The sequence below is a fragment of the Pectinophora gossypiella genome, chromosome 29, assembly GCF_024362695.1.
Source record: "Pectinophora gossypiella chromosome 29, ilPecGoss1.1, whole genome shotgun sequence".
In the NCBI taxonomy this organism is placed as follows: Eukaryota; Metazoa; Arthropoda; class Insecta; order Lepidoptera; family Gelechiidae; genus Pectinophora; species Pectinophora gossypiella.
The window spans coordinates 292,409-311,054 of NC_065432.1; the positions used below are offsets into that span (position 1 = coordinate 292,409).

The 18,646-nt window shown below is 38.9% G+C and overlaps 1 protein-coding gene and 1 long non-coding RNA gene across 5 annotated transcripts in view; one reads left to right on the forward strand and one right to left on the reverse strand.

Moving 5' to 3' along the window:
- The window catches only part of LOC126379659 (uncharacterized), a 150,018-nt gene that overhangs the window by 70,072 nt on the left and 61,300 nt on the right, over nt 1–18,646 (forward strand). The window lies entirely within an intron of this gene.
- LOC126379553 (myb-like protein X) lies at nt 456–18,466 on the reverse strand. 3 transcript variants are annotated; one of them, XM_050028351.1, is made up of 8 exons: nt 18,368–18,466; nt 8,233–8,387; nt 6,675–6,817; nt 5,336–5,531; nt 3,703–3,872; nt 2,806–2,934; nt 1,490–1,588; nt 456–623 (listed from the first exon to the last, which is right to left on the reverse strand). In XM_050028351.1, exons 2-8 carry the CDS (start codon nt 8,381–8,383, stop codon nt 513–515), a joined length of 999 nt encoding a protein of 332 aa, XP_049884308.1. In that variant the 5' UTR covers nt 8,384–8,387; nt 18,368–18,466; the 3' UTR covers nt 456–512. The 3 variants fall into 3 exon arrangements, with proteins under 3 accessions (XP_049884308.1, XP_049884309.1, XP_049884306.1); XM_050028352.1 differs by lacking the exon at nt 18,368–18,466 and adding an exon at nt 18,062–18,163; XM_050028349.1 differs by lacking the exon at nt 18,368–18,466 and adding an exon at nt 17,773–17,927 and having other exon boundaries at nt 457–623.

The following is an 18,646-nucleotide window of genomic DNA, read 5'->3' on the forward strand; positions in this document are numbered from 1 at the left end:
CGTTCAAACTTTTTCCTTGAAAAACATGTTGACGACTAGTTGGTACTATAAAAGACCTTCTATACTTTTTTATTTCGTTGAGCTCTAGAAAAGAAAATCATATTATTATGCCCGATTAAGGCGAAGTACCATTCCTTATTATATTTATAATTAATTTGTTTAATTTAATAATTTGTTTACTGATTTATAAGAAAAATATTTCGAGTTATATTCGTGTTATACCAATCCTATACACAACATACAGAATAAAACAAAGCCTACGGTGCAATTTATCTAAAAACCTGATTAACCTGAGGGATAAAAAGAATATTGAGAATGGAACAGACTATTGTTGACAAGGTTGCACACTTACAATACTTTTGCATGCGTAAATGTCAAATTATTGCTTACTAAAATGATTTGCTTCAATATAACTTTTTGGTCTTAATAAAATAACAAGAATTATTAAGTAAATTTTTTAATTAGGTACAACATAGAGATAAATGCTTATTACCAACAAAAAATATAACAAGTTAATCTTCTTTCTGCTTTTTGCTGGGAGATTCACGGTCACTCGTGCTGCTCTTTCGTTTCCGACTTTCTTTCTTGTCTTCCTCTTTCTCTTCCTTTGTTTCTGATAGGACCTGTAATTTTCAAAATGCATTAGAATTTGGATAGATTTAAACATCCACGCCTATTTCCCAATGGGGTAGACAGAGTTTAAGTATGAAGCTTATTACTATCCGGACACAACACAGACTATAGGTTGTTGATGATAAAGTCAGTTTTTCCATGATGGCTCTCCAGTTCATTTTCTAAATTCACCCAAATGGGAAGCAATTTCTTTTTATTTTTACGTAACTTGATTTTAGATTTGCTGCAAATGGCATTAACCACTTGGCCGGAAAAAAGAGATTACCCTTCGCGCAGCGTGAATTATATCGAGGGCCTCGACCAATGGTCGCACGACAGTTATCTACGTAGATAGATAGATAGATAGAATCATTACTTAGGTAGATAGAATTCCCTGCGTTTATTGATCGAAGGCCTCGATATATTCGCGCTGCGTGTCGCGTGGTTGTCGTGCAGACCCTACTGGATTCTTTCATTTAGTGATCAATGTATCTAACCATTACACATAGACCTCAATCCGTAATGTGCCCATTTTGTACCTAGTACCTACGCAGGAGGAGCTCGGTGGCGCAGCGGTAAACGCGCTCGGTCTGCGATTGTTGAAGTTAAGTAACTTTCGCAAAGGCCGGTCATAGGATGGGTGACCACAAAAAAAAAAAGTTTTCATCTCGAGCTCCTCCGTGCTTCGGAAGGCACGTTAAGCCGTTGGTCCCGGCTGCATTAGCAGTCGTTAATAACCATCAATCCGCACTGGGCCCGCGTGATGGTTTAAGGCCCGATCTCCCTATCCATTCATAGGGAAGGCCCGTGCCCCAGCAGTGGGGACGTTAATGGGCTGATGATGATGACCTACGCATGAAGGCTAATAAATGCATACCTTTTTGACTTTAGCTGCCTCTGGTGAGTACGCCCACAGTATCATTTCTAAATGTTCCTTTGTGGGCTCATCTTTGTCGAATAACTTGGCATCGGCGTACTGAAAATACAACAGCATGAATACAACAGTTGCAATAAGGGACTTTCCAAGCTGCATTCCTCGAAAACAATATCATCATGATCTCCATGACCCTGGATTCGACTAGCGGTTCTGACATCAGGATGGCCGATCACCAAGAGACTATAAGCCTGTTCAGGCGCACACTCCGTTAGCGCCTTGTCAATATTTAAGAGCAACGCTAATCACAAAGGCATCGCGTTACTTTGCATCAGGAGCAAAAACTGCATAACGACACATCTAATTGGGTCGTGTACTAGGTTCAAGATAAATTATGAAATTCTGATTACTAAATAAAGACACATCTAAAACTAACGAAAAACATTTTCTTTTTTCTATTAAACTTATTTATGAATTTTAATCAAGAAAAACGTAATAATAAGTCCGACATTTTGTCACGTTTTTCTATGACGTCACAGTGTGCTTTTTCATACAAATTCCATAGTAATTTCGTGTTTTGACGTTTAGTAAAAAGTAACTGATTTGACTAGTTGGAAACTAGCCTATTCGACCGTCATTGTGATAGGACATACGACAAAGTAAACTTATTTCAATCGCATTATATATCGTTTCAATTACCTCCACTTATGTTCTAAAACAAAGCCTATGAGACTATGAGCCTTTTTTTTGACGTGACTTATTGTAGATTTGCCGCAGATGGCATTAACTACTTGACCGCACAAATGGGGAGCGCTGAAGGCTCTCTATTTCTGAGCCATTAATTGCTTCCAACTAGTGTATCTCGAGCTCCTCCGTGCTTCGGAAGGCACGTTAAGCCGTTGGTCCCGGCTGCATTAGCAGTCGTTAATAACCATCAATCTGCACTGGGCCTGCGTGATGGTTTAAGGCCCGATCTCCCTATCCAATACTATCCATCCATAGGGAAAGCCCGTGCCCCAGCAGTGGGGACGTTAATGGGCTGATGATGATGATGATAATGATGATTTATTTGGGGTTTAAAACGTTTTAAATTGGTTGTCATACATCTATAGTCACCCTACATATATACAGAATCTATTTTTTTTTGACGTGACATTGTAGATTTGCCGCAGATGGCATTAACTACTTGGCTGGACAAATGGGGAGCGCTGAAGGCTCTCACCCGGTACAACGTTTAAGACAACAGGCCTGAGGGTGCCCAGTTGGGCGCGAACCTCGGCTCAGGGCGTTTTTGTTAAACGAATGATATAATCTGTTACCTTCTCCTTAAGGTCCTTCAGCGCGGCGTTGCGGACGATGTCCCAGGACTTGCCGCCGTCCTTCTCAACCACGGTGCGCAGCCGCTTGTACTCGCCGTTCACCGACGCATACGCTGCTATGAACGCTTTCTGGAATATAAAAATATTTCTATTAAGTACATATTATGATAATACGTAATATCGTAACGCTACATCGATACCATAACGACTGGGTGAGAGCCGTCAGTGCAGCCTATTAGTTCGGCCAACGACTGGGGGGCTAAATAGGCCTTCCCTATGGATGGATAGGGAGATCGGGCCTTAAACCATCACGCAGGCCCAGTGCGGATTGGTGGTTATTAACGACTGCTAATGCAGCCGGGACCAACGGCTTAACGTGCCTTCCGAAGCACGGAGGAGCTCGAGATGATTTTTTTTTGTGGTCACCCATCCTATGACCGGCCTTTGCGAAAGTTGCTTAACTTCAACAATCGCAGACCGAGCGTGTTTACCGCTGCGCCACCGAGCTCCTCATTTCATAATAATATAACATAAAACATAAATAGCCTATATACGTCCCACTGCTGGGCACAGGCCTCCTCTCAATCAACCGGAGAGGGTATGGAGCATACTCCACCACGCTGCTCCACTGCGGGTAGGTGGAGGTGTTTTTACGGCTAATAGCCGGGACCAACGGCTTAACGTGCCCTCCGAAGCACGGAATCAACTTACTTTTTCGGACAATCAGGTGATTCAAGCCTGAAAAGTCCTTACCAAACAAAGGACAGTCTCACAAAGTGATTTCGACAATGTCCCCATCGGGAATCGAACCCGGACCTCCAGATCGTGAGCCTAACGCTCTTACCACTAGACCACGGAGGCCATTTTATAATTATATTATTACAAATAAATAATCACCTGCTGGTCAGTAACACTGTCAGCCAGTTTGAGCGCGGTCCGAGCGAACCCCAGGCTAAGGTATGCGTTGTTCTGCTTCATCATGTGATTGGAGTCGAAGTCATCGAGAAACTTCTCTAGGACTTCTGTGGCTTCCTTGATGTTGGCTATCTTGGTCTCGTCTCTCGTACCTGGAGCATTTTTTTTTTTTTTTTGACGTGACTTATTGTAGATTTGCCGCAGATGGCATTAACTACTTGGCCGGACAAATGGGGAGCGCTGAAGGCTCTCACCCGGTACAACGTTTAAGACAACAGGCCTGAGGGTGCCCAGTTGGGCGCGAACCTCGGCTCAGGGCGTCGTCTGAGAGGAAAAATATTTGAAAGAATTAATCGACCCTAGCGGGTCGATAGCGATAAGCGCTGAATGAGGGAAATCGTCGACCACGCCGGCGGGGTCGGTATCGGGGCTCTGAAGTGTTTGGTGTCGCGAGCTGATTGGCTGCCTCTATGGCTAGAGCTGATTGGCTGCCTCTATGGCTAGAAGCTGATTGGCTGCTTCTATGGCTAGAAGCTGATTGGCTGCCTCTATGGCTAGAAGCTGATTGGCTGCCTCTATGGCTAGAAGCTGATTGGCTGCCTCTATGGCTAGAAGCTGATTGGCTGCCTCTATGGCTAGAAGCTGATTGGCTGCCTCTATGGCTAGAAGCTGATTGGCTGCCTCTATGGCTAGAAGCTGATTGGCTGCCTCTATGGCTAGAGCTGATTGGCTGCCTCTATGGCTAGAAGCTGATTGGCTGCCTCTATGGCTAGAGCTGATTGGCTGCCTCTATGGCTAGAAGCTGATTGGCTGCCTCTATGGCTAGAAGCTGATTGGCTGCCTCTATGGCTAGAGCTGGAGCATAGAATAGACAGTAACACTACGTATAGAATCGACACTCTCCGCCCTTCACCAAAACGTTTATTAAAAACAATCAAAACTAAAAAAAAATAAGTACATCACAAAAAAGATTTTAGCCCCATTGGTGGCCTTATTTTTCCACAGCAATTACCGGGTTCTCACGCTTCTGCGCTCCCCATTTGTCCGGCCAAGTAGTTAATGCCATCTGCGGCAAATCTACACAAAGTCACGCCAAAAAAAAGGAGAAAAAAAACACAGCCATTTCTTCCAGACAATCAATGGCAGGAAGAATTGACAGTACATTTACAATTAGTTGCAGGAAGGTGCGACAACATAAAAAAAGTAAGAGAAACTCATGCCATTGTATACTGTATATAAATACTGTACTTCCTTTAAATTCATCATTCATCTCAGGCTTCGACTTAGCCGTACGACGTCTATTCACGTAGATAGCATTCGCTGCGTCTATTGGTCGAAGCCCTCGATATAATTCGCGCCGCGGCGCGACGCCGTTTTCATGCAGACCCTGCAGCTGAGATTGTGATCAAACTCTTGCCTAACCCCTTGTGCAAGATAGCACATCTTTTTATAGAGTTTTACCTCTTTTTTATAGTTTATTCTGTTATTGTCTTTGCTTTTGATAACGACTTTTGTTCTTCTTGTAAAAATATATTATATTTCTGTTTGCACGAGGACCTTTTTTATTATTGGTCGACAGTACCCCTATTAAAAAACCTCAAAACACTACACTTACAAGTGAGCACTCGTTTAGCGCTTTTAATGAGCCCCTTGATGGCGAGACTCTGGTACTCCGGATCGCGGCCCTCCAGCTCACGCAGGGTGGCTTCCGCCGCCGCTTTATCCTTGAACCCAAGACCTTGCACCTTGTCTTGGACTTCCTTAGGTTTCTCTTTGGGCTTCTCCTCCATTTCTTCGTCCGAGCTGGATTCCTGGAAGTCAGAGTTGCATTAAAATAAATACGGAGGAAAAATGGCCACATTGAAGCAATTCATTTACTCCTCAACTCTGTTCTTGCGTCCGCACCACATTGCGACTTGTTTGGAAGTGCGATTGTGTGTTTGTTGAGTGAATGTGTAAAAGTATTTGAACCTTTGATGCCTGTTAGTACTGTCCAATGATATATACTTAATAATATAAATATTAATGTGTAGTAGTTTTAAGTTCTTGGGATATGAAAATTGTTTGTAACGCAATGGATATACAGGGTGTTAGTAACACCGTAACGAATACTGAGGGGGATGATTCAGACCATGATTCTGAGTTGATATCAAGTGGAATTTTCCGTCGCAAAAGTATGGAACGGAAAATAATTTAAAAAAACATAAAAAAAATCATAAATTTTCCGACAGGAAATTCCACTTAATATCAACTCAGAATCATTGTACTGAATCATCCCCTTCAGTATTCGTTACTGTGTCACTAACACCCATACCTACTTGTATGTACTGGTAAGGGGTGTAAGTGACATCGTAACGAATACCTACTGAGAGGGCTGATTTACCTCATTATTCCGAGTTAATATCAAGTGGAATTTTCAATCGTAAAAGTATAGAATTGAAGATAATAATAAAAAACTAAAAAAAAACATGAATTTTGCGACGGTAAATTCCACTTGATATTATAACTCAGAATCATGGTCTGAATCATCCCCCTCAGTATTCGTTACGATGTCACTAACACCCTGTATATCTGTAATGTTGCAAATGTAAGTGTAATATTAAATAAATAAATAAATAAATTTAAAACGCAATATTGTAAATTGACATTTGCGCATATAAAAGTAAATGTGCAATGACACATAGCAATATTTCTTTTTTAGATAAATTGCTTGAATATGGCCTTTTTAACCTCCCAGACCTCAACCTTTCAGATGAATATCTTTTAATCCGTGCTTCGGAAGGCACGTTAAGCCGTTGGTCCCGGCTGCATTAGCAGTCGTTAATAACCACCAATCCGCACTGGGCCCGCGTGGTGGTTTAAGGCCCGATCTCCATAGGGAAGGCCCGTGCCCCAGCAGTGGGGACATTAATGGGCTGATGATGACGATGATCTTTTAATCAATGAACGAGTACCTCTTTGTCGTCTCTCTCTTTCTTCTCTTCCTTCTTCTTGTCAGGCTTCTTGTCAGTCTTGTTGAGGTCGAGCTCCGCGAGCCAGTTCTCGAACACCTCCATCGCTTCCTTTATATTCTTGATCTTGTCTTCCGCTTTCGTCACTGGAAACAGACATAATAGGTTTTGATTATAATATATAACAACCTCTGTGGTCCAGTGGTTGAGCGTTGTGCTCACGATCCAGAGGTCCCGGGTTCAAATCCCGGTGGAGACACATCACGAAAATCACTTTGCGGTCCCTAGTTTGGTTAGGACATTATTGGATCGTCCTAAAGTAAGATGATCTGTGCTTCGGAGGGCACATTAAGCCGTTGGTCCCGGTTACTACTTACTGATGTAAGTACGTAGTCATTACATGAATCATATCAGGGGCCTATGGCGGCTCAATAATAATAATAACTCTAACACTAGGGTTGATGGGGTTGGTAATCCACCTCACAACCCACACGATAGAAGAAAATTATAATATATAATAATTGTATAGTGTGGGTTGTGAGGTCGATGACCGACGTCACCAATCAATAATAATATTGGCCCCGATTCCTGCAGACACCGCCTAATTTTATTTTAGGTTATATCCGTCATTTTCGTATCCGTCGAAAAGGAAAGGGACGGATGATTCACAGCTCTTAATTTTAGGAAGAATGAGTAAATGAATGAATAACCCGGGCGAATCAAAAGGTACGTCGCTGGTATGCAATCCGTTTGACGTGCTGTCTACTTAACTGTGTCGGGTTATTGACGGATGTAAAATTTTTAGACGGTTGGTTTAGATTTGTGCTTAAAATTGACGTGTGTTCCATAAATTTTATGCCTGTCGATTACCCGTCCCTTTCCTTTTCGGCGGATAAGAAAATGACAGATATAACTTAAAATAAAATTAGGCGGTGTCTGCAGGAATTAGCACCATTGTGTTTATAAACATAACATCAGATTACGACTACATCCCAATGGGGTAGCCGTTTACATCCATCGTAACATGAACCCTACCCACGCCTCACCGAGCTGTTAGAACAACGTGACAGGTGGTGACACGTATCGCCGTCTATAATGGTTGAGCCAACTATCTGAACTCATTGGTTCAAGTCCGGTCTTCTATCCGGTCCGATCTTCTGGTGTCAGGGTTACTATTGAGCCGCCAAAGGCCCCTGACATGGCTCATGTAACGACTACTTACTTACATCAGTAAGTAGTAATCGGGACCAACGGCTTAACGTGCCTTCAAGTTTGGTACGGATAAGTAATCGATATTAGATTTTTCGCCCTACAGGTTATAATGCACAAGACGACCTTTTAATATACTATTGCGGAGCTCCGTGCGTCGTAAATGCGGACGAGTGGAGTGCAAAGTTGAAGCATGAACTATTTGCTCATACTTGTATGGCGCGCATTTGGTGTCCACTTGGCCTTTCCAATCTCTTTCTTCTATTCCGTGGTGGCCCAGCCTAGTAGTCTCTGAGCAGTCAGCCGGCGGTACTAAATGAAGCGCGCTTCGGAGGATGTAAATAATACTCACAGGACAACACCCGCTTGGCCCGGCCAAGTAGTCCCCGGACAGTCAGCCGTCGATAGTTCATGTCGTGCTGCTCCAGAAGGCGCAGGGTGTCCTCAGCCTTCGCCTTGTCCTTGAAGCCGAAGCCGGAGTCTTCTTTCTCGTCCTTGCCCATTATTCTGAAAATAGATGGTATTATCTTATTAAATCTTCAAATTTGGGGAAATGACGGCGAAAAAACCGACCCAAGGTGGCGATTTCTCGAAATTTTCTTCAAAGTTAAATATCTCGAAAACTATTACATTTTTATTAAGGCTAAATTTTAATTTTCTTGATGCTTATGACCTAAGCAATCACCCTCTTAAATATGATGCGGACACCCTGTATAAGATCCACAGAATGGGTGCTAAATGTCAAAAGGCGTCGTGGCCTACGTAGAGACAGATGGTATAATGAGTTGGATGCATCCAAATGCATCATACTTGTCATCTTGAAAAAGATAATCCAAGATCGGGAGGACTCAAGATGACTGGAAGAAAGGGAATGAGACCTTTGCCCTGTTGTAGGATGGTGATGGCTAGAAGTAATAATAATAACACTAATCTTAAAATTATAGAAAAAAAACACAGTAACGGTGTACATATTGTTGATAATCATTGTAATAACATAGACAATGTCTAGCAGTCGCTCTCTATTATTTTTTGTCTGTGGTTTAATGGCGTTTGATAATTGTTAGTGAAAATATAGATACTTTAAGAGTACTGTGGGTTGGGTGTTTTTTACTTAATAAATAAAAGACTATTAATAATAAATAAGCCTATATTTCATTTATCTTCTGGTTATGGGCCCAGGCCACTAGCTGGATTGAGAGGTGAATGTAGGCTTATTGTGAGTGAAATACTGTGCACGTGTCGATCGACCTCTTTTGGTGGTTATACACATCTCGCCAGGAAGGAATTTTGAAATTACTTGTTCGGAGGCAAGGCAGGACAACCTACAGGAGGGATACTATTATGGATACACAGAATGTGATGAAGCTAGAGGGTTCCAAGAACTGGAATATTTGGAAATTTCAAACATCAGTATTGTTGCGTGGGCAAGGATTGTTTAAGTTAGTGGAAGGTACAACGGTAAAACCTGAAAATGAAACACTACACTCTCAATGGGAAGCTCAGGATGCGAAGGCCCAATCGCTGATAGTAACAAGAATGACGGAGGATGTCATGCTTCACATCATCACGTGTGATACTGCGGCAAAGATGTGGCAAAAGTTATTAAGTGTTTACGAACAAAAATCTGAAACTAGTATACACATTGTACAGCAACGGTTCTTTCAGTTCAAGTATGAGGAAGGGTCAGATATGTCTGTGTTTTTGTCTAAAATACAGGAGTTACAGAGTCAATTGAAACAGATGGGGGAAGAAATATCTGACAAATTTGTAATAACAAAGGTTTTAATGTCGTTGCCGGAAGATTATAAACATTTTATATCAGCTTGGGAATCTGCTCCAGACGAGAAACAAACTTTTGAAAACCTAGTTGCAAGATTGCTAATAGAACAGGAAAGAATTAAAGGAAAAGTGGAAAGTGTGCAAACATCTACAGCTTTCGTAGCTAAGAAAACAAACCAGAAAACTGTAAAGTGTTTCAATTGTAACAGAATAGGACATTATAAAAGTGAGTGTACGGACAAAACAGTGAAAGACAGTCGTCAAGATATGAGATGTTATTATTGTAAGAAACCAGGACATTTTAAATATCAGTGTCGTTTTAGAAAGAATAAAGAAAACAGTGAGCAAAAAGAAAGTAACGCTTTTGTAGTAGACAGTGCATTTGGTGAACATTTTCAAAAAACAAAATGGTTGGTGGATTCGGGTGCAAGCGAACATATGTGTTGTGATTACGAACTATTTACATCTTACTCTATGGTAAAAAATAAATCTGTAATTGTGGGAAACGGAACGCAAATTACTGTCCGAGGCTGTGGACAGGTGGTGGTATATGTTTGGAATGGTAGTGAATGGGTGGATACAACCATAGACAATGTACTTCATGTTCCGGAATTAAAAACAAACTTATTCTCTGTCAACTGTGCAATAGACAAAGGTTATGTTTTGGTAACTGGTGATAAAATGTGCAAATTTTATAAGCAAAATAAAGTGATGGCAGTGGCTGAGCGTTGCGGCAGCATGTATTACCTGGATTTTCGCTATAATAAGACAGGCGCCGCAAATGTCGCTGATGTTAGAACGACAGATTTGAATGAATGGCACGAAAAAATGGCACATCAAAACATGGGTTACGTGAAAGACGCGCTCAAGAAAAACAATATAATTCCGAGCAGTGCCCAATCCTCTACGTGCGAAAGTTGTTTAAAGGGCAAAATGCATCGTCTGCCCTACCCAAGGAGCGAAAACGTCTGCACAAAGACTGGTGAAATGATTCATGTTGATACTTGTGGACCAATGCAAACAATGTCTGTTGGAGGTTCTAGATACTTTGTCGCGTTTAAAGATGACTATTCAAAGTATAGAAAGGTGTATTTTGTGAAAGGAAAACATGAAATCAAGTTGTGCATCAAGAAATTTATTGCCCTGGCTGAGAACGAGACTGGAAATAAGGTAAAGATTGTCAGAAGTGACAATGGCACAGAATTTATAAACAAAGAGGTTCAAGATATGTTCCAGGAAAAGGGAATAGTACATCAAACGTCGGTACCTTACACTCCAGAGCAAAACGGGAGAGCCGAGCGTGAAAACCGAATTTTAGTGGAGGCAGCCAGAACAATGCTTTGTGCTAAAAACCTACCGATCAATTTATGGGCTGAAGCTGTTAATACAGCGGCCTATGTCATCAATAGGACTGGGAAGAGCTCTGTTGAAGGAAAGACGCCCTATGAATTGTGGGCAAATAAGATTTATGATATTCATAACCTACAAATATTTGGTACCCCAGTATATGTTCATATCCCTAAAGAGAAGCGTATGAAATGGGATCCTAAGGGAGAAAAAGGAGTGATGGTGGGGTATGGTGAAACTACTAAAGGATACAGAGTGTATTTTCCAGATAAGAAAGAAGTGGAAATTAAAAGGGATATAGTATTTATTAAAGAAGAGAGGATGAGACCAAGAGAGACAAGTGAAGAGGAAGTTCTGACTGACACATGCGCTGAAAAAGAAGAGGCTGTTCAAGAAACCCAAGTATGTGAAGATCATCAGTCACCACACACCAATTCTACATCGGACTTGGAGTCTAGTGCTCATAGCGAGTCCGAAGGCAGTCTGTATGAACCAAGTGATAGCGACGAGCTTGGTGATATTGGAGAATGCTCTGTAAGTCCTAAGGAGAAGCGTGTAAGAAAACAAACAAAATTCTACAACTGCAACAATGTGATGGTGGATGACCAAGAGCCTAAGACATATGAGGAGGCCATGAGAAGCCCGAATGCCTGTAAGTGGCAAAAGGCCGTACAAAGGGAACTTCAAACTCTTCAAGAGACTGACACGTGGTATGTATGTGAACCACCATGTAATGAAAAAGTGATTAGTAGTAAGTGGGTGTTTAAGGTCAAACAAAGCAATGGTTCTATACAGTATAAAGCTAGACTAGTTGCCAGGGGATTTGAACAAAATGATATATTAAATGTTGACGAAATTTATGCACCTGTAGCAAAATTAGCAACTTTTAGACTATTTATGGCTGTAGCATCTAAATTAAACTTACCTGTTTTTCAGATGGATGTGACAGGGGCCTTTTTGTATGGAGATATAGATGAAAATGTGTACTTAGAACTACCAGAAGGGGCTTATAATGGGGACAAGAGAATTGTTAAATTGAATAAATCCTTGTATGGCTTAAAAAAGTCTCCCAAATATTGGAATGAAAAATTTAATTCTGTTATTACAAAAGAAAACTTTGTTAGGTCACAAAGTGATTGTTGTTTGTATACAAAATGTATAGGTGGTAGTAAGACATATGTTTTGTTATATGTTGATGATTTATTAATCTTTGGAAATGATGAAACAGTAATATGTGACCTTAAGTCATTGTTAAACAAGGAATTTAAAATGAAGGATATGGGATTAGTATCAATTTTCTTAGGTATACATGTAAAACAGGATTTTGAAAATAAAATTACTGAATTAAGTCAAAAGGAATATCTTGAAAATGTTTTACATAAATTTAAAATGTATAACTGTAAAGAAATGTGTACCCCTATGGATGTAAACTTTAATGCTAAAATATTGTTAGAGGTAAATAATGGGTCTGTAATTAACAAAGAAATTGAAAAGACATGTAGACAAATTATAGGTTGTCTGTCATATGCAGCATTAGGAACAAGACCAGATATCTGTGTTGTTTTATCTATTTTGAGCAGATATCAGAATAAAGCTAATAATATGTTATTAACAGCCTTAAAAAGAGTTTTAAGGTATGTTAAACACACTCTTAATTATAAATTAGTATATAGATGTAATAGTGACATGTTAATTGGTTTTTGTGATGCAAATTGGGGAGGAGACCTAAGTGATAGAAAGTCCACTACGGGCTATTGTTTTAAGTTTGCTAATTGTTTAATTTCTTGGTGTTCAAAAAGGCAGGCCAGTGTTAGTCTGTCTTCAACAGAATCTGAATATATAGCCGCTAGTATGGCGTCATGCGAAGCTTGTTGGCTTATTAATGTTTTAAAAGATTTTAACATTGAAAATGTTTGCCCGGTTACAATGTTTTGCGACAACCAGTGTGCAATAATGGTTGCAAATACTGATAGTGTTAAGCGTTTGAAGCATGTTGATATTAGATATCATTTCATTAAGGATTTAGTTAAGAAAGGAACTTTGTGTTTAAAATATTTAAAAACTGAAGATCAGACTGCAGATATGTTCACAAAGCCGTTAAATAAGCATTTACTGTTGAGATTTCTAACTAGTTGTGGTGTGTATGAAAAGTAATTTTGTAGTTCTGTATGTATTACTTAGGTATTTAAGTAACTATTGTTGTTTGGACTGTAGTAATAAGTTTTTTCCTGTTATTACATTGAGGCGGGGTGTTGATAATCATTGTAATAACATAGACAATGTCTAGCAGTCGCTCTCTATTATTTTTTGTCTGTGGTTTAATGGCGTTTGATAATTGTTAGTGAAAATATAGATACTTTAAGAGTACTGTGGGTTGGGTGTTTTTTACTTAATAAATAAAAGACTATTAATAATAAATAAGCCTATATTTCATTTATCTTCTCATATCTTTATGCATATCTTCGTACAAACGATTACACATAAACTGTAGCTGTAATTTGAGGTTAAAAAGGCAAGCAATATCTACATAATAATAAGTACCTAACTATCAGTTTGTGCATTATGCGAACCATGTGCTCTACGTCGGCTCGGTACAATAGAGAAGTATGGCTTCCACGCCTACTAACATATGTATATACATTATTATTAAAATAACAGTAGGCACTTATGTAAATACCCAGTATTATTTATTTTGCCGAACCTATAATTAACGGTTACTGAAAACTAGATGGTCTTCTATAACTTGGTCTATTAATTAACGGCGGCTTCCGGATATCTAAATTACTGTCAAAACAGAATAATATTAAAATTCCATACATTTCGATAGTCATTCATAAATTGATAATACTTATTTACGGAACTTCACCAACATAATAATTATTATCAAAACGAGTAGACTTGACCTTAAGTGAAATATGTGAATGACGTAATTACGTGTCAAATTGAACAAACATTTCTATGCATATTGACATAAAGTTGAAAATTGTTTGACAGTCGTCCCGAAATAATTTTGACGATGATCTCAAAAGATTAGCATAAATAATAGCTACTTTACAAAACTATGAGCTATTTCCCATTTTTTTGTTCTTATAACTCACTTTTATATTTAATGATGCTCTCAATTAGTTGAGGAAGGAATTTGGACGGAATGACACATTTTTTTGCTTTAAAAGACATTGAATAAGACAGATACCACTTCCTACATATTATTATTCCCGCCTTTTTATTAATTTTTTTCTAAGAAAATGTTAAAGTGCCACAGATTACTTTTTAAAAGTGCGAAATAAGGCTCGAGGGTTCTGCAGCTATTTTTGGCAAAATATTGACAAGAAAATCTAAATTTTCAAATATACTTACACAGATTTTTTTTTAATAGGTATTGAAAAATACATACACCTTCGCGATGAATCTGTGATCGGGTAGGCAGAGCTAAAAGTAATCAAAATATGGAGTCCTGGATGGATAATGATGATCAATGAAGCTATTATGTATATAAATACTTAAGTAAGTAGGTACATAGTGCAGTCATGAGCAATATAATGTACCCACTTTAGGACTCTGTCGCACTAACATAATATTTGACATTTAGTGAGACTTACAGTTCAATTTGTCATAAAAGTTAATGTGACATGGTACCAAAGTGTATACATATTAATGCTCGTGACCGTACCTTATTGAATTATATTTGTATAATGTATTCTACCTAAACTGCACAGCTTAAACATAAAATTCAATGTTTGATTTTGAACTTTTTACACTTGTGTAAATAATATATTGTTTCGTTTGTGTAGTGATAACATTTCATTTTCAAGTTCATTGAACAGAATTTACATTTGGTGATGCAATTTCCTTCACATTGGCAAAAAATAAAACACGGCAAATAAAGTTATAGGTAACTTGTAAACCTAAACTTGGTTTGCATATTAGGGTCACAACTACAAGAAACTAGGATTCACGTATAATTTTTTGATGTAGGTTTTTTTAGTGATAAAAAATAACGAATTGGTACAATGGGCTACAATGATTCTGTCGTTAAACTGGGTCTACCTTTTTGACGTGACTTATTGTACATTTGAATTCTTTCAAATATTTTTCCTCTCAGACGAAGCCCTGAGCCGATGTTCGCGCCCAACTGGGTACCCTCAGGCCTGTTGTCTTAAAACGTTGTACCGGGTGAGAGCCCTTAGCGCTCCCCATTTGTCCGGCCAAGTAGATAATGCCACCTGCGGCAAATCTACAATAAGGTACTTTATTGCTCACTAACATATCAAACCAACAATTTAAAATTATATTCTACAGTACAAATAGGCGGGCTCGTTAATCTGAAGCAATTTCTTAATATGAAATAGGCGTGAGTGTATATATGTATTTAAACGTAATACGGCCTCCGTGGTCCAGTGGTTGAGCGTTGTGCTCACGATCCGGAGGTCCCGGGTTCGAATCCCGGTGGGGACAAATCACAAAAATCACTTTGTGATCCCTAGTTTGGCTAGGTCATTACAGGCTGATCACCTGGTTGTCCGAAAAGTAAAAAGATCCGTGCTTCGGAAAGCACGTTAAGCCGTTGGTCTCCATTATTACTTACTGATGTAAGTACGTGGTCGTTACATGAGTCATGTCAGAGGCCTCAGTAATAACCCTGACACCGGGGTTGATGGAGTTGGTAATTCACCTCACAACCCACACGATAGAAGAAAAAGAACGTAATACTCCAAAAATAGGAATGTCAGTAATACTGTAAATATATTCTGCTAGTTCAAGGACTTATCGCATTCAGCATTCCCATGCATGATAATAATTTGACAATGTTTTCAGCATGTTTGAGCTGGAAGGTCGTTTGATTTAGCGGAACAAGTGTGTTATTTAAATATCGTAATTTTGAGATGATTTGAAACGCTACGATAATCGAGAATAGTATAAAGGATGAAAACTACTTTTCAATGAGGAAGTTTCCAGGCTATGTTCCTCAAAAACTATATAGATGGCGCTGTACAGATTTACCTTCGTTGAACCTTCTAATTTCATGGATAACAGACATGGTGCATATTCCTGTAAATACCATCTAATTTTATTTCAAGTTATATCTGTCATTTTCTTATCCGCCGAAAAGGAAAGGGACGGGTAATCGACAAGCATAAAATTTATGGAACACACGTCAATTTTAAGCACAAATCTAAACCAATCGTCTAAAAATTTTACATCAGTCAATAACTCGACACAGTTAAGTAGACAGCACGTCAAACGGATTGCATACCAGCGACGTACCTTTTTGATTCGCCCGGGTTATTCATTCATTTACTCATTCTTCCTAAAATTAAGAGCTGTGAATCATCCGTCCCTTTCCTTTTTGACGGATATGAAAATGACGGATATAACTTAAAATAAAATTAGGCGGTGTCTGCAGGAATCGGGGCCAATGTATATTTTACCTTTGTTTGTGGGTACAAATTTTACCATTTTTATTACACCCAGGCACAATACATTTTCCACCGATGATTATTCTGATCAAAATAAAGAGTAAATACCTACTTACCTAGAGTACCTATATCGTCGTAAGGCCCGGATTTCCAGACACAATAGTTAAACAAGGGGATTAGTACTACTAGTATGGCCGTGGGCCTTAGGAGGATAGGTAACAGTATAATTCTATACATGATGTGGTCCCAATTATTTTTATTTAAGCATCTGCCATTACATTATAATATTGAATAATTATACACCCATGTAATGAGAAAATAGCTAATTACCACGTTAAATTGAGAAAGAGTTAAGTAACCTAGCGAGAGACTAGATTGGACTAACTAACCCCATGGTTCTAAAGCCCTTACTCCCCATGTGTCCGGCCAAGTAGTTAGTGCCACCTGTCGCAAATATAGCTATCCAAATATTTGACCAGGTCAGAATGAATAGATAGTCCTTGCAATAGTCAGAAGCATGCTGTGTGTATTATCGATATTATAGACGATTTTCAAGGTCAACCATCGATATTCAAACTATCGATAGTTCGCCAACGCTATTAGTGGGTTATCACATTGTTCACCGAATGCAAATACCTACTGTGTTTAGGTAAAAAGTTTTTATATATCAAATTATGTCACTGAACAAACTCGAATGTTTGGTGTTTACACCGGCAGCAGCGGTATTTACAAATGTAGTATGACGTAATCGACGCATGCGCGGTGCGAACCGCGACCAACGACCGTTCGGCCGACCCCCGCACGCAAATCGTGACATACAAACTATTTTATTAGATCGTTGATTATTTTTATGCCTGTATTCTGTTTGGAAACAGGTCATAGCACCGTTGTATGATCTAAAGCACTATCTTTGGTCTATGATGATGATTCAAGGAATAATTGTGTTTTTTATATGCATAATATTATTAGCACGGTCGGCGCCGGCACTCCCAATGGTCACACGCGTGGAAAAACACCGACTTTTGTGTGAATAACTTACTGGTAATTTAGTTATATACAAGGTTTAGAAAAGGAAAGAATTATAAAATGAATAAGCTTGAAACACACATTTTATGGACTACGAAAATAAACGACTTTTATTATTTCGGTCTTATTTGATAGATGAATATTTTAATCATACTTATAAAATGATCTTATTAAATAGTAGAAGTTAAACACAAATTATTTGAATACATCTCCTTATATAAAATTCTAAATGAGGAAATTTTACATAGTTATCACAATGTTTATCGGTGCGAACACAAAACATGAATGTAACTTTGAACTAAAGTAACTAAATAGGTACTTACATTTATAATTGACTTGATAAATACCTAAAAACTTTGAGAAACCACTGGCTGATTTCACTAATTCAATCTAAATATTATTATTCCTCTACTAAAGACACTGGCTCTAAGCGCGGTCTTCCTTTGACTATTCGTTTTTCAAATAAATTCACGTGCCGCGGGAATAGCTTAAATGTAACCGGATAAATTGAAGAGGTCTATCGTTTCTCGTTAGTTGGAGTATTTTGAGGTATTTTCATTTTGTCCGGTTGTTACAAAGCGACAAATCGACAAAAATATCGTGTGACGTCACCTTTGTTTCGATGCCGGCTGCCAAGGCCGACGCTGCAAGGAGTTATTTCTCTCACTGTGAGATCATCGCCACCTTGTGAGGCACCGATTACTACATAGGGCAAGCGATAACTTACTAGGTAACTAATAAGTTACGGCTCGCAAAACACGTAATCCTATTGGCTCGGGTTGCTGCGTCGAATTGCACATAATTAAAATATTAAGAATATACGTATTTGATTTAATTTTAATTATGCAACATGATTACTGAATACCTGAATATCTTTTTGCTAATTAAAAATATATGCACATGAAATACCCTTAAGACCCTTATGGTCAATGTTCATTGATGTTCACGCTTGCATCACTTTGGGTGTTGACAATGTAAATCACCTTGATGTATTTTGTATATTACTCAAATACTGCTTATAAAACGTGTCTTATAAGATGTTAATATTACTATTTAAGATGTTCTGTCTACATTGAAATATCAGTGTGTTTCTAACGGATCTCTAATTTAAATACGTTCCAATTTCCTTGTGATCACATTTTGGCCGACTGACAGGCCTTCAGGCTTGATGAGCCTTTGCCTACTTTTGTATGTTGA